The 23,944-nt window shown below is 37.7% G+C and overlaps 5 protein-coding genes across 13 annotated transcripts in view; 1 reads left to right on the top strand and 4 right to left on the bottom strand.

Annotated features, from left to right (window-relative positions):
- The window catches only part of LOC109040905 (atrial natriuretic peptide-converting enzyme), a 183,229-nt gene that overhangs the window by 70,924 nt on the left and 88,361 nt on the right, over window positions 1-23,944 (top strand).
- LOC109040918 (uncharacterized) lies at window positions 705-6,454 on the bottom strand. Of its 5 annotated transcripts, XR_011900424.1 has the most exons (4): window positions 6,315-6,454; window positions 4,781-4,948; window positions 1,348-4,058; window positions 705-1,253 (listed from the first exon to the last, which is right to left on the bottom strand). XR_011900424.1 is itself a non-coding variant. In XM_019057039.2 (3 exons), the coding sequence occupies exons 2-3, from the start codon at window positions 4,913-4,915 to the stop codon at window positions 2,103-2,105; spliced, it is 2,091 nt and encodes a 696-aa protein (XP_018912584.2). In that variant the 5' UTR covers window positions 4,916-4,948; window positions 6,315-6,454; the 3' UTR covers window positions 705-2,102. The 5 variants fall into 5 exon arrangements, 4 of the variants coding, with proteins under 4 accessions (XP_018912584.2, XP_018912585.2, XP_072159816.1 ...); XM_019057039.2 differs by having other exon boundaries at window positions 705-4,058; XM_019057040.2 differs by having other exon boundaries at window positions 705-4,058; window positions 4,810-4,948.
- On the bottom strand, window positions 6,271-12,187 carry LOC109040907 (uncharacterized). The gene is made up of 3 exons (XM_019057018.2): window positions 11,753-12,187; window positions 10,799-11,088; window positions 6,271-10,040 (listed from the first exon to the last, which is right to left on the bottom strand). The coding sequence occupies exons 2-3, from the start codon at window positions 11,084-11,086 to the stop codon at window positions 8,079-8,081; spliced, it is 2,250 nt and encodes a 749-aa protein (XP_018912563.2). The 5' UTR covers window positions 11,087-11,088; window positions 11,753-12,187; the 3' UTR covers window positions 6,271-8,078.
- LOC109040914 (uncharacterized) lies at window positions 13,155-17,881 on the bottom strand. 2 transcript variants are annotated; one of them, XM_019057036.2, is made up of 3 exons: window positions 16,349-17,881; window positions 15,690-15,923; window positions 13,155-15,211 (listed from the first exon to the last, which is right to left on the bottom strand). In XM_019057036.2, exons 2-3 carry the CDS (start codon window positions 15,894-15,896, stop codon window positions 13,250-13,252), a joined length of 2,169 nt encoding a protein of 722 aa, XP_018912581.2. In that variant the 5' UTR covers window positions 15,897-15,923; window positions 16,349-17,881; the 3' UTR covers window positions 13,155-13,249. The 2 variants fall into 2 exon arrangements, with proteins under 2 accessions (XP_018912581.2, XP_018912580.2); XM_019057035.2 differs by having other exon boundaries at window positions 17,763-17,881.
- LOC109040906 (uncharacterized) lies at window positions 18,735-23,407 on the bottom strand. Of its 4 annotated transcripts, none has more exons than XM_019057014.2 (3): window positions 22,898-23,407; window positions 21,789-22,024; window positions 18,735-20,805 (listed from the first exon to the last, which is right to left on the bottom strand). In XM_019057014.2, the coding sequence occupies exons 2-3, from the start codon at window positions 21,999-22,001 to the stop codon at window positions 18,850-18,852; spliced, it is 2,169 nt and encodes a 722-aa protein (XP_018912559.2). In that variant the 5' UTR covers window positions 22,002-22,024; window positions 22,898-23,407; the 3' UTR covers window positions 18,735-18,849. The 4 variants fall into 4 exon arrangements, with proteins under 4 accessions (XP_018912559.2, XP_018912561.2, XP_018912562.2 ...); XM_019057016.2 differs by having other exon boundaries at window positions 23,047-23,407; XM_019057017.2 differs by having other exon boundaries at window positions 23,116-23,407.

The following is a 23,944-nucleotide window of genomic DNA, read 5'->3' as shown; positions in this document are numbered from 1 at the left end:
GGATGTGCGTGGTCTTTTATATCGGAGTTGAGCGGTTTTCCGGTCTCGAGTCGCGACTCATTCCCATAAGTTGATTAACCTTGGCTTGTCACACGGAGATGACTTTCTGATCGCGCATTAGCCGATCGGTTACAGCAGTAACGACGCGTCCGTTACCCGGGATTGCGACCCGTCGAGCGCGGCTTTGCGACGTTGCCAATAAAGTTTCGACTGGAGATACTATGGTTTTTGGATGGGGTGGTGCGGGGGGAGGTGAAATTTGGCGACTGTGTTTAGTGGGAGGTTGTGACAAAATTTGTTAGCGCTGGGATGACGGTGCTAATAATTTTGTGAGCATGCGTTTGAGGAGCGCTTCCGAGAGTGAAGAGGAATACTGACGCGCAAAGGAAAAACGCCGTATGTGCATACAAATGCTGCTAAATTTCATCTCAGAAAATTGTTTTTTTTTTTTAAAAAAAAAGCCGTGCATATTTCAGCTTGAAATTATCAGATATTTTAGACTAAATTGCGAAAAAAATTGCATGACAAATTTGAAGAAAAATATTCACAAGTTTCTCAGAAAATTCATCCTTTATTGAGGGATATATGGCAACGCCTGAAGGCTCATACGGTGTTCTTCCTTATTCTGGCAGAATTCAGCAAGTTTTTATGTTTATGTAAAAACTTAATTTTAATCAACAAAGAAATGTACAAAAATATGACTAAAAGGTATATCTAATACTTTTTTTAAAAATATTTACACGGTGGAAAAATTTCATAGATTAAATAGCATGTCTACAATAGATTTTTGGGAAAATCAAAAGTATGGTCACTGAATCAACTTTATTTCTGGTGGAATTTATCAGTTTTTAAAGTCACCCTGGTAAAAATTGGCGAAAAGAGCTGCGTTTCAAAATACCATAGGAATTCTTATAGCCGGCTAAAGAAGGCTACAGAAAATCATATAGCTTGCTGTAGAATGCGGAGAAAATCATACGGCTTTTGCTTTTTCGCCATCGGCTATAAAAGGCTATAAGAAATTGTGTAGAAATTCGTGTGCTTTGGAAATCATTAAGTTTGATACGGAACCACCTTAATATTTATAAAACACACGTTATATTTTCCTTTAATACAATTTTTTTTTTTCATCAATTAAAACGAGAATAATCCATACAGGATGTGCAAAAATTTCAAAATCATGAGTTGAATAACGCCGACTCCGGCAGATTATATATTAGAACCTAACACAAAGGGGAGCGGCGACGCACTGGCGCCTACAAACCTAACAGGGATACTTCACGCATTGCGCAACGCGTGAAGTATCCCTGTTAGGTTTGTAGGCGCCAATGCGCGTTTCGCGCTGGCTGCTCGCCTGCCGCACCGCAGCAGCGTGCCACGGCGCTTGAAGCAACTATTTCACACCAGAGGTATTGCACAGTATCATACGAAACTGAAGGCGCTCTAATATATTAGGAATGGAAGGCATCCATCAAAAGTACGGAGCTTTCCTCGCAAAATAAATCAAGATACTACGGCCAAAAAAGAGAGCAGTGGTCCAAAAACTCACTAAGTCCTAGCATCCGTAATTAGTGACGTTTAGCATACACTTTATCACCTGGCCGTTGCTTAATCGCCATCGGCTATAAAAGGCTATAAGAAATTGTGTAACCGGCTATAGAAGCTATTGGAAATCTTACAGCCGGCCGTAGGTCTATGGTATTTTGGAACACAGATTCTACTGCCAATTTTTACCAGGGCATTTTGGATAGAAATGTCAATTGTATCTCCAAGATGGCGTCAAAATCAGCAAAAATATTAAATACATTATTATTTTTCCATAAACAAATAGTGCATAATCTAGTGTTTGAATAAATTTATAATGTCCATCCATTAATCACCACAAAATTTTTAAGAACTATTTACGATATAAGCACAATGTAACATCTGCTAACTCCGGTGTTTTTCGTAATGAAATTTTTAGCAGATGTGAATATTCTCCGATAAATAGAGCAACATACATTTTGTTGAGTCAATATTAAGGAAAAAATATACACCTAAAAACGAGGTATTTTTGGAAAATTTTCTACAATTTTAATCAATTAACTATATCATGAGAATTTAGGTTATGAGGAATTCGTGGTATTCAAAATAACATGTTTTAAACTAGTTTTTTCGTTTTGACGCCAAACCTCCGCTGCAATTTCTACCACTTTATCTTGCGTGACTGAAATGCCTACCAGTAGCTTATCTTTAATTTTAAGCTTCGAAAAACGAAGATCTGAGTCCAGTATTTCAGGATATTTACGGTCTACCATTTCTTTTAAAATAGAAGTTACATTCACATCTAATTTAGAAATCAGAATGATACCTAGCCCCTCATTCTTTCGGAGCAAAATTAAATCTACCTTTTCTTTGACATCAGGTTTGCAAACCCCATTCGATTTCGAATGTTCCATCGTTGGGGCTGAGATCCTGGCCTCCAGCGAGAAATCCTCACTATACTGAGTTGCAACCTTCTTTGAAAAAACATACATCAAAGATTTCAGCTGATCTTCATACTTAGGGACTTTTATTTTTACGATATTATGGATAGCCTCGCCCAGAGACTGAATGGAATCATTGTTCGGCGCAAGACTTTTCAAAGCGTGGACCATCATCTGTTCTTGTTCTGGGCTCATCTTGTAGAATCTCTGTACGGTATTACTTCTGTACAAATAATCATTCATAAACTCAGCATCACAACGACTTGTTGCCCTAGAAACGTCAACATTGGTCTTTTCTTCGATAACAGATATCAGACCTAAAAACTGTAAAATTTTGATGAAAGACATCGTATTTTCTTGACTTAGTTTTTCCCTACCATGGACCTCTGTATCATTATCGTTCAATTTTGTCAGCCTTGTAAAGCTTGCGAAACTTACTGACATGGAAGTAAATAGCTTGATCTGAGTTCTGTCCTTATATATACACGGGGATAGAACATTAGTCACCCAATCACTCGTGAATAGCTTCTTGTAGTGATTCAGAACTTCAACAGTCAAAGGCATTGTGAAAGCACTGGGTGAAGAATTTCTATTTTCGATGTACGAAAGCACATATTTAGTGTTGAACATAGTGAGAGTCGACCGTAAAACTGCATGTCCGTTTAGAAGATCATTCACTACTGGAAGATGATCATCCATCGAATATTTAGACAATATATCACCAACTTCTTGCTCGGTTAGTCCAAAGTACTTTGCGATTTTCTCATCACTTGAAAATGCAGAATGTGTAATAGGAGACGTCGTATTCTTAGTCCCTGGTTTTTTAAGCATCATTTCCACAGTTTTGAACGATCCAAGGTACAGGACGGAGGTTTTTTTATTCTCAATAATTATCCTACTGAAAGTGATGAGGTACGAAGCCAGGTAGGGCCTTAGCACACCAAACAGATCCCCATACATACTAGGCATGCACATTGCGTCATAATTATCAAGAATTACAATGACGTCCAGTCTCAAGATTTTCCTCAGGAGATGCATCAGGAATGATGCACTATTCCAGAACGTAATTGGGCGAGACCTTTCCTCCATTCCCTCCTCCAAATACTCCTTGAAGTGCTTCCTCTCGAATTTTGTCAAGCTCTGGTGGAAGTAGAGGGATGAATAGTAGCTCATCATTTTCTTTATCACCTCCCTGAAGTACTTATGGAAGTCTTGCGCGCGAAAGTCATCTTCCTTTATGAAAACAGCCTCCGTGGTCTGACGTAAGGGAGCTAGGTCGATGTATACGACAGCGTAGTTTTGAAAGTGCTCTTCGAAAAAACTTTTATTATTGAATATGTTCGTGCCTTCGAAGTATGCGTACGCGGGTGTCTTTGCCTTTTCGAGGAACCGTGCCTGCCCGTTTACAATCTCGAAAGAAGCGTTCAAGAACTGGACAGCCATCTTCGCGAGAGCGGATTTGCCGAAGCCAGGGGGTGCAGTAACAAACCAGTACTTCGGACGTTCGGTTAGCCATTCGTGGAGGAACAATGTTTTGTCAATGAAGGCTTTGCTGCGCCGGATTTCGGAGAACTCTGAACTTGAAGGAATGGAATCCTAAAAGAGAAAAAAATGATTATGAAAGATACAAATTCATAAATCCTGCAAATTATTTTAGATCACTATTGAAATGCCTAACCTTAAAGCTCAAACGTCAGCTTCCCGATGTCGCGCGAGAGAACATAACTTCATTCCAAGGATGCAATACTGACTCAAACAATTCATTTTTTTACGAGCGAAAACCTGCATAATTTTCGTCAAAAATTTGTCCGAATTTTTCATCAGATCAGAAGAAAAATTAGTGAAATTTTCGGTCAGAAATTCTCAAAATTCTCTTGGTAAGAACGCAATTAGCGCGGAAAAATCTAGCAACATTTTACGCCCTTCGTTTTGAGACATTTCAAACTGATTGTGGCTTTTTAGTTTGATGAGAGAGATCGGACGGTTTTTAACTGAGGTAACTTTACTGATTATATAATAAACCAGTAAAAATCTTCTGAAAGAGTGGAAAATATTTTAGTTTTCTTTTGAGGTTAGAAACGATTATTTTGATACAAGACAATAAAAGTTGGCAGTACTCGATTTTAGCATCAAAACAAATCAAGATTCCTGATATTGGCTTGTTTGGAACATGGAAACATCACTTCACGTTGTCTGGCCAGGTAAATAAAGTATCTAGACCGTGATCGTTGCATCATAATTTTATTCTATCGTATTTAGACTCGAAATATACTTCATCAGTCTCACAAAAAGGGATGGCAACGAAAGGGATACTCAACCACTGAATGATGATTCGTTCGATTTTCACCTTCGTTCGGCGTATGTAGTTTTGAGGCTGAGAATTGTTCTGCATGTGTGTGCGAAAAAGACTGGCCAATCACGAATATGTATATCATAAGTGTCACTTGTTTCATTTTTATTCTCGCTTCTCAAAAATGGTTTAGATCCTAAGAAAAAATAAAGAAAATTCATTCAATTCTCGAGCAAACGGATGAAATATAGAGAAAATTGAGGCAAAATATCACCAAAGAGTCAAACCGATCGAGAAGAATATAATCTATTATCATGAGGAAACTGTCTCCTTGCTTGTTTCACGTAATTGCCCTGGAAAAATATTTGATCAACTGAAAGAACAGCTCACAAAGCCATCTTTTCTCAACAAAAAGTGTTTAATTTTCGTAATGCATTTCTCGTGGTTATGATAGAAGGTGTTTTGATTTCGTTACATGTTTTTCCTCTCATAAAAACAATATCTCTTGTCGGTGCAACTTTTATTTACCAAAGCTCTGAGCATCTTTGACGCTAAAATAATTTGACAACACTTAGCAACTCACGGAGCAATGTGCATTCAACCATAGCCAATTTTTTCAATGCTTCATTTTCAATATTGTAATCATGACTTCAAAAAATAAAGAAATCTTGAATATTGTAACAGAATACAGAAACAGTTTACGGAAATGCTATGAGAATAGAAAGTAAATAAATTGCGAGGACAATGTTAAATGTCGAAAAGAGGAAGGCAAGTGTGTATACTGCTTAGGAAATGAATACATTCAGCAAGTAATGTAGTTTATGAGTCGTTTGCATTTCGGTTTAGTATTTGAGTTGTGACATGAAATGAAAAATCAATTTAACAATGTTTTAAACATTCAGAGAGTTAATTTTGACAGCGGGCGTGTAAAAAGAGTATTGCCCCTAATTCAGTGGCGTGGTGTGCTTTGCGATGTATCGATTAATCTGTCCTTTAAACCCATGCATGGAAAAGGATTGATAAACAGTGGGTTGCCAAGGAACACCTTACGATTCTTTACTTTAGCTTCAAATGGGGAAATATCGATAATCGATCATTGTCGCCTCGCCACTGTTTTGACTGCGGTTTTTGAAAGGCTTACCTATCGAGCTATCAGACCTAATTATCAAAAACTTCTTCATCAATAAAATTGCTGTGACATCACTTCACGCCCTACTTTAAAAAGCAGTGTGTCAATCATAAAAATCTAGAATTCTCGGTAAGGCGCGTGTCTTACGGCTGTACTGTATTAATTATTAGGGAATTATCATCGTATTTAAAAACTCCAAACAATAATTTTACAATCTCTCCATTAATTTTACATCCTTGAATGTAAATTAAGGAATCAGACCAGGCTATTACTGTAGTTCAATGTCACGGTCTCATTTGTGACACTCAAGACGGCAAATCAACGAAATTCTTTTCTTATGTTTCTTTGTTAATTAATTCATTTATTTAAATAGAAATGATGACTTTGAGTCTGAATTAAGAAGAAGTGTATTTTGAAAAATCAAAGTACTCACATTTTTATGGTCTTTTGACCAATGCATGGAGTAAATTACGAACATGAGCAGAGGTGCTGGGTCCTTGCACTAGACTGACGGCATTTTTTTCTTCTATTTGTTACTCTTCAATTAACGAACCTTCAAGTTCTTATCAATTGAGCGGGAACTTAAGAGCTTTCACGTGCGCTCTATTTATACTTAGATTAGTTATAAAACATGAAACCGATTAGGCACAGGGGAACATTCTCAAAAGTTCTTGGACACCTGGCATCTCATAAATTTTTAAGGAGGAAAAATGTAAAACACAGCCGTATGGTTCTTGATTTGTAAGAAGAAAAATAGATTAATTATAGAAAAATATTGAATCAAGATTGAAAGAAAGGCAGCCAGTACACGGCAACACTGAAATTTCCTCTTATCTATTTAACGAGTAACTTCCAAAGTTCTTAAAAATAATATTTTCACTAAACTATACGTATATACATGAAAAAATAAAAGCAATACAAACGTTTATATAATAGAACATAAAAATGAGGAAAGAAGTAATATACTCCCCTTTTTACGGGCACTGCGAGCGCTTGCTCATAGGTTGTGCCTGTTGCATGAATAAAGAAATGAAGGGGCACTGGATTACCGAAAGGCAACACCTGGATTAAATTAAATTAATTATCTATTTTTTCAGCGCATATATCCTAACTAAAAAGGACAGAGACAAAGGTACACGGTAGCCAAAAACACAAATAGTAGAAGTAAAACAAGGCTAAAATACATAAAAATACACGTTTCGCTGCCTCAGGACACCGTTATCAACCGCTAAAAAAGTACAAAAATAAAAAAGAAATTAAAATGAAAAGAAACCAGCACTGTGACGCCGTGCTGGTTTTTTTTTATTTTAATTTCTTTTTTATTTTTGTACTTTTTTAGCGGTTGATAATGGTGTCTTACGGCACCGAAACGTCCCTTGTATGTTTCTGTATTTTAGCCTTGTTTCCACTGTTTCCTTGTTTTGCCTCTACTAACTAAAAAGTAGAGAAAGTAGCCAGATGTTCGCAGACACAGACACTAAAGCCACCAGGGCCGGATTAAGGGGGTGGCCACATGGGCCGTGCCCCATGGCGGCAAATTTAGGGGGCGGCAAATTTTGCACTTTGTTTAAATGTTGGTATAAGAAAAATCTGATTCAGAAAAAAAAAATTATCAATGAGAAAAGGGGACAAATATTCTCTTTCCTGAGAGTATAGTATTTCTAATTTTGTCGTTTTTCGGCGATACAAGAGACGCGCCAAACACAGTGTGGGCAGGAGCGGTTGGCGTGAAACGCATAGCGCCTACAAGACTGCAGGAATACTTCACGCATTGCGCCAAACACAGTGCGATCAGCGCGGCGCAGCGGCGGAAGATAAAATTATTGTACAATATTTATATTTGTTCTTTCATAATTTTTTGGTTCATTTCTTGTAAATGGAGAAGAAAAGTTCCGTGAAATTTTGCTAGTAGTGTTGATAGGGCTTTCGCAAAAAATGTATTCGACACGAGTAGGTATACGAGTCTTATGCACCCCTCCCCCTCCGGCACGTTCACTTGATGGTTTTTATGTTTCAAAACAAATGAGAAGGGGGCGGCAAAATACAGGCGGCCCATAGGCGGCAAGTAGGTAAATCCGGCCCTGAAAGTAACAGGAAAATTGAATTGCAAAATTTACAAATACATTGTACAGCAATATAATATGCCTTACAGTAATTCTTTTGAGACCTTGTGAGGACTGTAAAGTGAAAGTCAAGATCATACAAAACTTGTGCCATTAAAGACGACATGTTTTAGACTTGTTCTTTCGTTATCATGCCAAACCTCCGCTGCAATTTCCACAGATTTATTCTGTGACGCAGAAATTCCAATCAGAACCTTCTGCTTAATTTTCAGCTTCGAAAAACGGAGATCTGAGTCTAGTATTTCGAAATATCTGTTCTCAGACATTTCTTTTAAAACAGAAATCGCAGAGGTATTGAGCTTAGATACCAGAATAAAGCCTAAACCCTTCTTTTTCTGAAGCAGAATTATATCAATTCTCTTTCTGGTACCAATTTTACCATCTCCGTTTGATTTCAAATTCTCCCCATCAGGCGCTGCAATGCTGGCTTCCATCTCAAAATCTTCATTGTAATAAGTTGCAATTTTCCGCGAATATACATACATCAAAGCTTTCAGCTGATACTCAGTCTCAGGGGCTTTGACTTTGACGATGCTATGAATGATTTCGCCCAAGAACTGCATTGAATCGTCATCCGGTGCAAGACCTTTTACCGCGCGAACCATCCCCAATTCATTATCTGCGCTAATTTTAAAGAATCTTTGTACGCTTCCACTGTTAAAGGAATATTTATTTATAAGCTCAGCATCACTGCAACTTGAGGCTCTAAGATGACAAGTATCAGCTTTCTCATCGATGACCGATATCAAACCCAAGAACTGCAGAATTTTTATGAACGTTAACGTATGTTCTAACTTTAACGTATCTTTAACAGCACTTGGATTATTAACGAGTAAATCTTTAAGTCTTGCAAAACTCGCGAAATTCAACGGCACATTGTGTGAAAGCAAGACCTCAGCTTTATCATTGAATATACACTGAGTAAGTACATCACTGAGCCATTTGTTCGAGAACATTTTCGCATAGTTCCGCAAGATTTCGGCAGTGAATGGAACAGCCACAGCGGTGGGTGTAGCATTTCGATTTCCAACATATGACATTACAGATTTAGTGTTGAACAAAGTTAAAGACGAATTCAAAACAGCGTGTCCGTTTAGAAGATTGTCCACCAGGTTGAAGTGATCTTCCATTGAATGTTTAGCTAAAACTGTCGTGACCTCCTGTTTGGATAGCCCGAAGTACTTTGCGACGCGCTCACTATCAGAAAAAGCCGAATGCTCAATACGATACATGGTTATTTTCTTCGAATGTTCTTCTCCAGGTTTTTGCAGCATTAGCTCCAGGGTTTTGAACGTCCCTAGGTAAAGGGCCGTTGATTGTCCGTCTTGAATTACCATCTTACTTAAATTTATGATGTACGAGGCTAAATAGGGTCTTTGTATTTTGGACAGCTCCCCTATTAAGGCAGGTTTGCACAGTGCATCATAGGCATCTACAATAACGATAACATCTCTCTTTAGGCATTTTCGTAGGAGTCGTATCAAAACAGACGGACTCTTCCAAAATCTATTCGGCGTCACTGCATCGTCCATCCCACCTAGGTACCATTTTAAGTTTTCTCTGTCCGAGTCTGTTAAGTTTTGGTGGAGGGTGAGGGATGGATAGTAGCTCATCATTTTTCTTATCACTATCCTGAGGTATTTATGGAAGTCCTGTATTTGGAAAGCATCATTTTTTATGAAAGCAGCCTGCGTGGTACAACTTAACGGGGCTAAGTCGAAGTAAACCACGGCGTAGTTTTGAAAGTGCTTGTCGAAGAAATCTTTCATTTCAAAAATATCTGTGCCCTTGAAAAGTTCATATGCAGCGGTTTTGTATTTGTCGTTAAACCTCTCCACACCGTTCACGATTTCAACCGAGGCGTTCAGAAACTGGACGGCCATTTTTGCAAGAGCGGATTTGCCGAAACCAGGAGGTGCAGTTACGTACCACTGCTTAGGTTGGTGGGTCAGCCATTCGTAGAGGAAAAATGTCTTGTCAACAAACGCTTTGCTGTGTCGGATTTCAGAGAATTCTGCGCTTGATAGGTTAAGATCCTGAAAAAAAAGAAGAAAATATTCTAAGGATCCTAAATATTATGTTAGACAACCTGCTAGGCCTCTTAAGTATTTGAGCAATATAACTATATAAGCCCAATGCGCGTCTCATGGCTTCTGTATGGACGTATTCATGCTAAAACGCAAACTCTTTGCAAGAAGTCCCCTTTAGCACTACGTCCACATGCGTGATTCGCAACTTTGTACACTTACATGCACTCAAATATTTACCAGTTTTAACTTAATTACATAAAGACTGCGGTTAGCAGAAAACAGCCAAGCCACATCAGCAATTTTCAAATTTAAGTGGGTAATTTAATTTTTACAAAAGACCGTTTGCGCGGATTCCTTTGACAATTTTTAAAAAAAAAAATTGCTTCGTACTATGCAAAAAATTCACTGAAATTTGCGCAATAATCCGGACAACCGTTTTCATATAAAAAATTAAATAACTCAATCAAATTTGGCAATTCGGCTTGGTTGCTTTATGCTTAACATGGTCCATTCATGTTATTTTTGAAACATTTACGATTGTTTCACATACAGTCATTTTTCGCATACTCTCTTGCATATTAGTCTCTTCCTTAAGATGACAGTAATCGCGAGCATTAAAACACGATTATTTTGGATTATTTTTCGTGTTTCAAGATGCCTGGTTGCAAGAAGGGGGAAGGGAGGGGGTACTTCAGAAATTAGCTGCCTGTCAATAAAAAAGAAATTTAAAAAAAATCAATTAAAATAATAAAAAAGTACTTAACCAGTGAATCACTCTTCGCTCTGCATTCGTTTCCGTCGACCGAATGCGCATTTGAAGCTAAGCCTGGTTGAGATTTCTTTCCATCTGAGCCTAGCCAAAACGACTGGTGAAGTCTTCCATTATTCGCATCCAAAATATCTGAAATATGCTTTCTTTCGTCATCTGCCCAGTCTACACGTGCTTGAGAGAAAGTTCGGCCAATCAAGGAGATGCACAACACTAGTACCATTTTCTTCATGTTTATTCCCTTATTCATTCTTGTTTTTGGAAACAATACAACAAACGACATCGCTGTAAAAAGAGGACATTGAAATCGGAGATTTAGAAAAATTTAATAGACAACCTAAAAATTCGCATTCATTCGGCATAGGCAGATCTAGACACATGGAGCGGGAGGAAAGGAGGGGGGTCGAGGGCCTCCCCCAGAAAACTTCGAATTTCTAAAGCATCTAATATGCAGGTTAAGGTCCAAGCCTAAATTGCGACTCAAACGATCATTTTGTCCCCCGTTTGATATCAAACTTTCGAAGAACAAATTGAATGAGAAGCGTCAGCTTGTAAGACAACTTTTGTAAAATGATTGTTGTTTATTCCCATTATTGCTACATGATATTATTTTAAACATTACTTAAAAATCAACGAAAATTATTTCAGAATCAGGAATTCCATTGATAAACAGGAAAGAAACACATTAGATCTACAGTCCAGACTCTTAAAAACATCAACAAGAAATAATACTCTTGATTCAATCGGATTTTTGCTTAAATCAAGAACCAAGCCTCTTAATTCGAGCGGATTTCCTTTTGATTTAAGCAAAAATCTGATTGAATCATGAGTATTTTGTCTTGCCAATGTTTTCGAGAGTCTGGACTCTAGATCCAATGTGTTTTTTTTTTCAGTGTATGACACGTGTCTTTGAGGTTATGTTTTATTAATGAAATAATAGTAAACCTACCTAATTTATAGGGCTCTATGATTTTCTGGATGATTTTATCAACTACTCCCGAGGTTGCCTGGCATCTTGTAAAAATAAACACAATGGTGAAAGTATATTCTAAGTATGCACTTCACATTTGATATTCAATATGCTCTCAATGCATTTAATTTGTTGAGCACTGTTTTGAGCTGATTTGTTTTGCTACGAACTTCTAACGACTAATTTCGTCACTAAAATGACGGATCTAAACGTCCACGGAGACTCGAAAGTATCAAACAAATATACTGACTTATAATTTCGGATTTTCATTTGGATCAAAAGACTTAAGGAAATTGTAAATGCACACGGAAGTGTAGAGTAATCAAACTAAAATGCCGACGCACCTTTTATCACCTGAACAGAGCGAACAATGCAGCGGTAACTGATAATATTTCATATGCGTTCCTTACAATCGCTTCGCAATTTATCGATTGACCTACTTTTCAACCTATAGAAAAGTATCGATAAACAGTTCGTTTGCAACGAGCATCTTAATAATCGATTCTTTACCACAGCTTTTAAATGGGGAAAAATCGATAATCGACCATTCATGCCACAAATTGGGTTCTATTAATAAAAATTAGAACATCCTGTCAACGCACCTGTAATACGGGGTGCTTCACATACCAGATATTTTTTGGATAATTTTAGGTGAAACCAAAACCGAGCCTTTTGAGTGTGAAATAGAAAACTGACATCACAGAAAGATACATTTACTCCTTCCACTCTCCCTCAAGGCCCTGCTGATGCAAACTTAAGGGCGGAACCGGAGGAGCCTATTACGAAGGCCGGACTTATCAGATCAGAACTAGCTCCCGTAGAAACTTTTTTCTTTGTATTTTTTTTCGTATACTATACTTAAAGGAGTCTGCATCAATTCACCAAAAAAATTTGCACCATTCATTAAAAAAAAATTAATATGTCGAGTAGCGGATTCAGAACTCCGCCTTTGGCAGGTCACATTTTGAGTAAGGGCCAGGCTGACTTTGAACCTAAAGACGAAAAATCAAAGAATCATTAATTTTTCCCAGGCTCCATTAATTCAATATGATCAACTGAAAACATAGGTGGGAACCCTGAACCCTGTATAAATTCAGCCCCCTTAAACCACACATGGTAGCCTCAAGAGGGTCCAAATTTTTCAAATTTTGATTCCACAGGGTTCATACCTGAACATAAAGTCCCTGACATTGGGCATGACATTGGGCATTCTTCATTTGGTTTAAAACACCCCACATTAAGTGCAACCGCTATAATAAAAAAATGAGTAAATGAACACTATATTAGGAAATTAGAAGGAATGATGAAAAATTGTTATTTTTTTTCGATTTCAAGAAGCAGAACTCGTATTTTTTTCAACAATTTTATTAAAGAACACCAGAAGTTATTCACACATTTACGGAAAGAAAGGGATCAGAACACATTCATCTTCTAATAAAATTTTCTAAAATTACATTGTAAAGAACTCGATATAAATTATATGGTCAGTATCACATGGTTTAAAGTGGTCTTGTTGTTATGGTGCCACACCTCCGCTGCAATTTCCACTGATTTCTCAGGTGCCACTGAAATTGCTATCAAAATCGTATCTTTGATTTTGAGTTTTGAAAAGCGGGGATCAGAGTCAAATATCTTGAAATATCCAAAATTAGACATAAAGTTTAAAACAGACGTTGCATTACTATTTAATTTGGATTGAATAATGATCCCAATTCCTTGCTTTCTTCGGAGCAAAACAACATCTATTCTTTTTGCAGCATCAGGCTTTACTCCTCCGGTTGGTTTAACATCACTTACCACGGGGGCTGTAATTCCAGCCTCCATTGAGTAGTCTTCACTGTGTTCAGTCGCAACCTTCTTTGAATACACATAAATTAAAGATTTCAGCTGATGCTCGGCCTCAGGAGCTTTTAATTTGACGATTCTAGAGATAGCCTCGCCAAGGGACTGCACTGAATCATTATTTAGAGCTAGACCTTTTACAGCCGCAACCATTGCCAAGTCGTCCTCTGCACTAATGTTAAACGAATTCTGTATACTACCACTACGGTATACATAGTCATTCATGATCTCGGCATCACTACAACTGGAAGCTCTTATACTATACACATTAAATTTTTCATAAGAGGTTGATATTAAACCCAGAAATTGTAGAAATATGATGAATGCTGTGGCATGCTCTAGACTTAAGTCTCTCATACCACGGTCTGCCGTAAAATTACTGATCAAGTGCGTTATTCTTGTGATGCTTGTAAAGCTTGCAAAACTTATTTTCACAGCAGCTGGTATCGCGATCTTTGTTTTATCCTCGTATATACATTGGGTCACAACATTGCTGACCCAATCACTCTCAAACATTTTTCTGTAAAGGTACATAATCTCGGCAGTCAAAGGCATTACGAGGGCGCTGGGTGAAGAATTTCTACTCTCGATGTACGAGAGCACAGACTTAGTGTTGAACAGAGTGAGGGATGATGCTAAAACTGCGTGCCCGTTCAGTAGGTCATTGACTATTTTGAAGTGATCCTCCATCGAGTATTTAGACAAAATGCCAGCAACCTCCTCCTTGGACAAGCCGAAGAACTGCGCGAGTTTCCTTTCATTTGAAAAGGGCGTATGTGTAATTTGATTCGCTTTTTTGTGTATCGCTGTTTGAGAAGGTTTTTTAAGCATCAGTTCTATCGTATTGAACGACCCTAGGTACAGGACCGTTGTTAGGGCATTTGAAGCTGTCATACCACTGAAATTGATGAGGTATGAAGCTAAGTAGGGTCTTTGCACTCGCTGAAAATCTCCAAACATTGTAGGAATGCACAATGCGTCATAATTATCTATGATGACAATGACATCTAGTTCCAAGTATTTTTTCAGAAGATGCAAAAGAAATGATGCACTATTCCAGAATTTAGGTGGACTCACATCAGGGTCCATCCCTTCCTCTAGATACCCTTTGAAGCTTCTCCTTTCGGCATCCGATAGGCCCTGATGGTGGAGGAGGGATGGATAATGGTTCATCATCCTTTTTATTACCATCTTGAAATATCTGTGGAAGTCCTTCGAATGGAAGTCGTCCATCTCTGTAAAGGTCGCTTCTGTGGTGTTACTCAAAGGGGCTAGATCGATGTATATAACAGCGTACTTGTGAAATCGCTCTTCAACGAACTCCTTCATCTTGAAAATGTTCGTACCTTGGAAGAGTTCATAAGCAGCGGTCTTGTATTTGTCGTGGAACTTTATCGCTCCATTTACAATTTCGAGTGAGGCGTTCAGAAATTGAACGGCCATCTTTGCCAGGGCGGACTTGCCGAAGCCAGGGGGTGCGGTAACGTACCAACGTTTTGGTCGGAAGTTCAGCCATTCGTAGAGGAAAAGCGTTTTGTCTACAAAGGCTCTGCTGTTCCGAATTTCGGCAAATTCTGAGCTTAAAGAAACAAGATCCTGTATAATCAGATAGAAATAGACTTAGACGAAAACAATCGCAGTTTTATTTGACATTTTTCATCAAATATCATTATTTCCATTACAACGTATACTAGGAGCTCCCAGGTAAATAGGAATACCAAATAGCTGGCTATAAGCTATCAAATCAAAATAAATATGAAAAATTGAACTACAAGCAAAAAATAAAAATGTAACGTAATCAAAGACATGACAGCATCATTGTAGCCTGTATCGTAGTTAGCATCATGTAGTCAATTACTTTACATTTTGTTTATTTTTGATTTGTAGCTTGATTTTCATCTTTATTTCTTATTTGAAGCGCCTTTTGTATACCGACGGCCTACTTGTTTGCCCAGTTAAGAGTGAGAATGTTTGTCTCTATCCATTTAATTTTTTTCTATAAAGAGTAAAATTTTAATAGGCTCCATCGGACTCATGAGGATAGAAGGGCAAAATGAACGACCAAATATTCAACCTGTGAATGATGCGTCCCAAAAAAATTTTTCTCGTCCATCTTCGGCCGGAGTGGCTCGTGCAAATGTTCACTGTCCGCATTCAAACTATCCGCAAGTTTCTTTTTTTCTTCATCCACCCAATCTGCTAGTGATCGCGGGATAAGTACGCTGATCATGAAAACACATGTCAATACAGTTACACGCTTCATGAGCACTCTAAGAGTCATTCTTGTTTCCAGAAAAGAATGTAGTTGCTACAACAAAATAAATAAATAAAATAAAAAGTAAGGAAAAGCAATCTTGCGATTAGATAAGAACTTAAAATATAAAATTTGAAGGGATCGTACTACGGAAACGTATCCTTGAATTTGCAGAGAATTTATGACGAATTTTTTTTAGGAACCTGATCGGCTGTATGACTTTGTGCTCTCCATAGCTCCCGTGAAAATTTAGTTATGTCCTCGCATCAGGAAAGTGGCAATATGATGCACACGTTGTTTCTTATTAATTATATGCTGAATGTGTAATAATAAACGCAATATGAAATCGGTACTCCACGCATCGCGAATGAAAAGCTTAATGGTTGTGAATTTTCAGCTTTCTTAAAAAATGGGTCCATTGCAATCTTCAGCTAAATCAAAAAGTAGAGTTGCACTACTGGAAATGGTTCAAAACTCACGATGAGCGCATCGGAAAAGTTCGAAATACACTCTTAATTTCAGAATCTGCGTAAGAAACATGCGTTTTGTATGCTTCCCGCTTAGAAAACGATACTACGATACTTATAGTAAACATTTCTTAAGAAGAGTCGTTCAATCCAACCCTTGCGCATTATGATACTACACAATATTCAATATAACCGACATTTTCGCGCTCAAATTGCAAGAAAGCACCATGGTGTTTATCAACGCAAGGAAAATGTAAATATCAACACGCCGGTTGATAAAAGCTCCTCTCATCATGTGAGTTTTAATGGGTTTGCATCGGCCAAGTTGAATATTGCGTAACCTCGTGCGCAAGGGTTGGATGGAACGAGCCTCCTACAAAACGTTCATCAGTTCCGTAGTGTCGTTTTCGAAGCGGGAAGCATATAAAAACGCGTAGTTCTTCAGCACGTACGACGTGACGAGATGACGTGCGCAGTGTATTTCAGACTTTCTCGGTGCGTGATCGTGAATTTTCAGCTATTTTCTATCAGATACCTAAATAAGTGGACGTAAAATCCGTGTATCAAAAGATATCCTAGAAGAGTAGGAAAATACATTATAGGATGGGCCCACAAAAATACTATCCCGGATGCTTGAATTTTTCACACCTTTTTTTTTAAAATGGAAGCCTGAATTTTATACATCGAGAGTTCCGTTGGTCTGGTGCCTCGCTGAAGTTCGGTTTTAGTGCTTAATCAAGAATCATCAGTGGCACTTCTTGCAGGATGGCATTATTGATTTTTCTCCGTTTGAATTCATTGTAAATATCGATTCTATACGTGAGGCAATCTGCCTCACTCAGAATTGATTGTTTAGTGTACAATTAAAGTGAAAGAAAAAAGCGTTGAAAAAATTAAATTGCTGATTTAACAATTTAATTGCTAAAAAAAGTGACCGCAATATTTTAACATAGATTTCACAACACAAAAATGCTACTTTAACCACTACTGGAAGCTAATTTAACCACGAGGGTGCTTAACGTAGCATTTCTGTGTAGCAAAATCTACTTTGAAACATTGCAGTCACTTTTTTAGCAATTGAATCGTTAAATCAGGAATTTTATTTTTTCCGTGACCCATTTGCGAGTATTGTTACCGATTTATTATCGCGTCTAGTGATTCCAAAATGCTATTTTAATAGCTTTGAGATTACAGCTACATCTCCGAATGTAAATTCAAAAGTAGGATTAGTCACTTTTGGATTTTAGTGTGGAAAGTTACGTTTTTTAGATACTAAATGATAGATCAGCGAATGTCTATATTTCATGAGCCTGCTTTTCATAGTGATTTCTTTATTTATGATTAATGATTTATTTAAAAAGCAATGATGACTTTGAGCCCGTCATAAAGAGATACTTCAGTTATTGAAATTAATATAAGCACTTACGATCATATATGCGACTTTGGATCAAAACACCTGGACGTGAAAAGAAGTACCGAATGATCCCGCTTCCTGCACACTTTCCGTCCCTCACTGACCAACTTTTAAATTTTTTATCAATTCAAAGGTATGTAAAGTGTTTTCTTGTTCGTTCAACTTGTAATTAGGTCATATGATTATCGAATTCAGTGCATGCGTATGACCCGGAAGAGGTAGACAGCATGAAAATATTTTAGAATTTTGCTTTCTCTAGTTTTTGGCAAAATAATTTGCGAAGAACCGACAGACCTGAATCTAATTTAAGGAACTTGGAAGCAGCTTGAGAACTCCAAAGAAGTATTTTTGGGGGTTGATTTCCTCGGTATCCAGAAGGCTCTGAGCGTGCACCAACTGATATAGAATTGATGGCTTCAGCCATACTCAGCATATTACCATTTCTCGCTTCAATTTCCTCTGCTGTTTCATGTTTTTACGGGAAAAGTGACAAATTCATGCCTCGAAATTTTTCGTGAATTTCTTCTTGAGAAGAATAAACTAAAGTAATTCTGAAAAGGTAACTTAATCATCTTGTAAAAATAAGACATAAGAAGTAATTAAGTGACTTATTGTCGCCTTTCTGACATATTATGGGCCTATCTCAATTTCAACATGAGCTCTATTTCGCACATAAATCAATGCTTCTTGGGGCTCATGTAGGAATTTAGATACGCCCTCATGCCAGAGAAGCGAAAAAATTGTCTTCATTGGATGGAAAATATTGTCTTCAGTTGGACTGATTCTGGTTTCTTCCCACCAAAAACCGCGAGAGTTTTACCATGGAAGATCTGAATAATTCGGAACTTGCGCGCATAGTTGGATGCAATGATTCAATAATGACGTACTCAGTAACAGTTGTTTTTAGTTAAATTAAATATGCCTAAAACTAACATTTTCTTCAGAGAAAAGATTCTGAAAAAGTCAAATTTATAAAAAAAAATATAAAATTAAATATATATTTGTACAAAATGTGTAAATCAGATGTAAAAGTACAGATTAATTTTTTGAAATATTTTCTATAAAAGCTTGGAGCGATGAAGCCACAAAGTTCAAATTATCACTGACTTACATTGTTTATAATAACGTGTTGCAAAGTGGTTTTTCCGTTTTGGTTCCACACCTCCGCTGCGATTTCAACAGATTTATTCCGCGACACAGAAATTCCTATCAACATCTTGACTTTAATGTTGAACTCTGAAAAGCGAGAATCTGAATCGAGTACTTCGACGTATCTACGATCACCCATTTCTTTCAAAACAGCCGTCACGTTGGCATCAAATTTGGAAGTCAGAATGACACCCATTCTCTTTTTCTTTAGGATCAAAATTAAGTCAATCCTCTCGCTAGGTCTAAAACTCCCCTGCAATCTTAAATTGTTCGTCGTTGGGGCTACAATGCCTGCCTCCATTGCAAACTCTTCATTGTACTGAGTAGCAACTTTTCTTGAACACACATAAATCAAAGACTTCACTTGATATTCAGCGTCAGGGGCTCTTATCCTGACAATGTTTTGGATAGCTTCGCCCAAAAAATATATTGAAGGATCATCTGGTGAGAGACCTTTCAATGCACGGATGATTGCCAATTCATCTTCTGCGCTAACTCTAAAGAGCTTCTGCATGCTATTACTACTGTACAAGTATTTATTCAAAAGCTCAGCATCACTTTGACTGGAGACTCTAAAATCGTAGACATTGTGCGTTTCATATACAGCGGATATTAAACCTAAAAACTGTAGAATTTTAATGAATGAAGTAGTTCTTTCTAAACTTAGGTTTTCTCTACCGTGGGGTCCTGTAATATTATCCTTCGCAATGCTCAGTCTTGTAAAGGTTGCAAAGCTCATCACTAACACAGGCGACAGCATGATTTCAGTGTTATCTTCGTATATACACTGAGACACAACATTACAGAGCCACTCACACGTGAATAATTTTTCATAGTGATGAAGAATCTCGTCAGTGAATGGCATAAAAAAGGCACTGGGTGAGGAATTTCTATTCTCGATGTATGAAAAGACGTGTTTAGTATTAAACAGAGTGAGATTTGTCCGTAAAATTGCATGCCCATTCAAGAGGTTATTGATTTTTTGGAAGTGATCTTCCATTGAAAACTTCACCAAAATGTCTGCAACTTCTCGTTGCGATAGTCCAAAGTACTTGGCAATGTGTTCATCGGTTGAGAAGGCCGTATGCAAGATATCCGGCGATTTCGAATTGCTTAAATTAGAAGGTTTCATAAGCATCAGTTCAACGGTGTTAATCGATCCGAAATACAGTGTTATTGTTGGTATGTGTTGCACTATCATTTTATTTAAATTAATGATGTAGGAGGCTAAGTAGGGCCTCAATACTTTTGCAAATGTTCCGATCATACTAGGTTTGCATAATGCGTCATAGGAATCCATGATCACGACGACATCCTTCTTCAGGCATCTCTTGAGGAGGTTCCTCAAGAATGACACGCTATTCCAGAACAAAGCCGGGCGTGGATTGCTTATCTCCATTCCTTGTTCAAGATACTCCCTTAAGCTTTTTCTCTCGGGATATGTTAGGTTCTGGTGGACGATGAGAGATGGATAATAGCTCACCATGTTCTTTATTACCATCTTGAAGTACTCGTGGAAGTCTTGCGTATGAAAGTCATCATCTTTCCGAAAGATAGCTTCCGTGGTGTTGCTCAAAGGAGCCAAATCAACGTATATGACGGAATAGTTCTGAAAGTGTTTGTTGAAAAATTCTTTCATTTCAAAGATGTTGGTGCCTTGAAATAGTTCATACGCGCTGGTCTTATTTTTTTCGTGGAACTTCTCTACTCCGTTGATAATGTCGAAAGAGGCGTTCAAAAACTGGACGGCCATTTTCGCCAGGGCTGACTTGCCGAAGCCAGGGGGTGCGGTCACATACCAGTGCTTTGGCCGGTGGGTCAGCCACTCGTGGAGGAAAAGTGTCTTGTCGACGAAAGCTCTGCTGTTCCGGATGGTGGAGAACTCTGAGCTTGATGGGACGAGACCCTGAAAATGAGATGAAGCTGGTTTAATATTTATGAATCCTCAAAATAAAACTCTTTTATATGTGAGGGATTTGTGATTTTAGTACTGATTACTATGTAAACTTTCGCGAGAAACACGATGATACCACTGGGTTTCTCTCAAAAAACTCCAAGGCTCGAAAAAGCACTCATAGCTGAGGCCGTAATGGAGGGATATCCCATGCTATCCTGCGAGCCCACTTCTATATCAATCCTCTCTATCCCTCCTTCCTCCATGCCCTTATCATTGCATGGAGAGTTTGACTTGATATTGGGCCCTTAGTGTAGAGCGTGGGATATCCCCTCCATCACGACCTCAACTTTGACAGCTTTCGGGACTTCGGAGTTCGTTTCAGAGGAAACCATAGCGCCATTGTGTTTTTCGCAAAATTGTACAAAGGAGTCAGTATTTTAATTGCAAATTCCTGCCACATGGAAGAGTAACACGCGTGTGTCAAACAGTTTGATTGTGAACTGTATCAAGTACGATGCACCTCATGAATGTCACAAAAAATTGAAATTTGAAACTGTGCATTTTGAACTGTGATTGAAAGTTCGTTATTGATGCAGAGTGAGAAAGATAAACGCCAATGTCGCGTAGAAGGAATTTTACAAAAGAGAGGCTGATTGCAGAGGAAAAATTTGGATGAATCCTAAAATTTAAATGTATGCTGGCTTTGGATGTGTCAGTATTTCTTACTATAAATACTCAGTATATTTGCATAGATGTAACTATAAAAATTAGACATTACAATGTTATAGAAAAGCCATTATTTACTGGCAATGGAAGGCTCATCAAGGAAATTATGTAATCCAAAAAATGCAGATAGGAAGTAGGTGAAATTAGGTCGACTGAGAGGATGCCGCTAGAGTGACCTTGCCTTCAAATAATTATTTTGCTCTCTCGAAAAAGCTTCCGTAGGCTGAGAAAAGAGAAAAGTCAATAACATCAAAAGAGTACTTAACTATTGAATGATGTTGCATTCGAGATTCACTCTTGTCCGGTGCGTAAGATTTTGAGTTTTTTTCTGTATTTTGTACGTCTGCCAGTGGCGCAATCGACTCGTGCAATTTATCGTCATTTGTGTCCAAATTGGTCGCTAAAATCCACTCTACACGTGCGTGCGAAAAGGATAGGCCGATCGAAAAAACCCACCAAAGTGCTGTCAAAAACTTCATATCTTCTCTTGCAGTCCTCAATTCTAAAAATGAGTTTATTTACAACCAAATATAATGGAAGTTGAGTTGAAAACGAAAACGTAAACTAAATAGTTAATGCTGTCAACATATTGCGTCTTGTGCCGTTTTTATTTTCTCACCACTGGAATTGCACGAAAATTCACCTCGCAAAATTTAGTGAAAAATCGAAGAGCATCTTGAAAATGAGCTAAACTTTCTTACTTTTTAGTAATGTGAAATCTATAAATCTTAAGGAGGGTATATCTCTTAAAGGTTGTATAATTTCAGTAAATGCGGGGTTAGTTCTGAGTGTGTTCACATCAAAATAATATGACAGCATTCAACTACACAGAATGATCTGCATTTAAAATATCAAAATCATTTTTGATAACTCACTTTTAATTGGACATATGTCCCCCAAACGGAACTATGTGCATTAAAACATGAACCCTGAGACCCATAAGAATACATGCATAACAGGGCTTACATCTTAATGTACACAGTTCCGTTTTCCAGAAATTCGTCCAACCGTCCAAGTTAATGGGTGATATTTGTAAAAATCCTCTTTAGAATATTTTCAATGTTTGTGATTTGTAGTTATTTTGAACGTTCATGGGCAAATGACAATTCTGTCTGCTGATTTTTGAAAGGCAGGTGGTGGACAAACAAATTGAAGGAACATTTTTACAGAATTGATTTTTGTAAATAGGGAAGAAATACACCACCAAAATATACAAAATATACCACCCTTATGACATACTTTTGAGGTTAGGCTGGTGTCAAGTTAGATAGGATGTTAGTTAGATAAGTTGTTTTGTAACCACGCATATTTATAAGTGAAAATTGAATAGCTGGAGTAACAAAATCTAATATTTTGAGGAAATTTTAACACTCACACTTCCAATTTAGTAGGGACAGAACTGTTTCACCGTTGCAGTGATTTGTTTCGCTCAAATGTCATTTATTTATCTGTTTGAGAATGATAAACAATACGATTCGTACACCAAGAAAAAATACAAGTACAAAACAAACTTAGATGACATACTATTAAAGTTTCACGTTTGAGACAAAGAATCGAAGGAACATTATGAACTTGACCGGAAGTGCAGCATACCTTTTGGACCCTGGAAATGCAGGTGCACTATACTTTGTTTTACTTTCAACGAATCTATGAAATCTTATCAAATCAATGGTCACTGATAAGGGTTTTTGTATGCTCGCCGTATGATTAAGGAATTTAACCAATTTCTCAACAGGATGAGAATGGTGCTGGGTCCAAATAGTTTTTCGGGGGAAAAGACCGATAATTTTCATTTGATTCCAAAATTTGAACATTAATAAATCTCAAGGCAATACTAAAGTGAAAGCACTATTATTAATTCGAGTTGAAATTGTTGAGTCTCATGAAAATGTTCGGAATTTTTCGGCCTTGATTTCCCAGCAGAAAAGTATGGACTCAGCTTTTCTCTACCACCCTGTTACTGACAGTTCGGGCCACATGTTTAAATGTGTCGTCAGCTGAGTTGGCACATGTTTACATTTCATCTGCAAGCGACCGCAATGCAGTCGTCCAATAGGAATCGAGGATTGACCATGCTCACGATCGGGCCGCGGTCAATCCTCGATCGCCATTGGACGATCGCATCGCGATCGCCTACAGGATGAATGTAAACAAATTCCAACTTAGCTGATGACACCTCTTTTATACTTAACAACGTTTTAATGGATTTGTATTTAGAGGCAATTATGGAGGAGAGTAGATCCCAAAAGTTTATTTTCGTGAGAAGTTCCTTTGTTGAAGACAGTCACATTTTACGTGAATAAGTTCGGGTGAAATTCCTATAAACCTAGCTGTTTGCGCCTGAAGAATGCCCGCGTTACACACCCACTAAAAATGAGAGAATACAGTGGGACATTGATGTTTCGATGGTATAACGCCTAGA

This window comes from Bemisia tabaci, chromosome 8, assembly GCF_918797505.1.
Source record: "Bemisia tabaci chromosome 8, PGI_BMITA_v3".
Taxonomy (NCBI): domain Eukaryota; kingdom Metazoa; phylum Arthropoda; class Insecta; order Hemiptera; family Aleyrodidae; genus Bemisia; species Bemisia tabaci.
The sequence above is the reverse complement of the archived record's forward strand: the minus strand, read 5'-3'. Positions and strand labels throughout refer to the sequence as shown.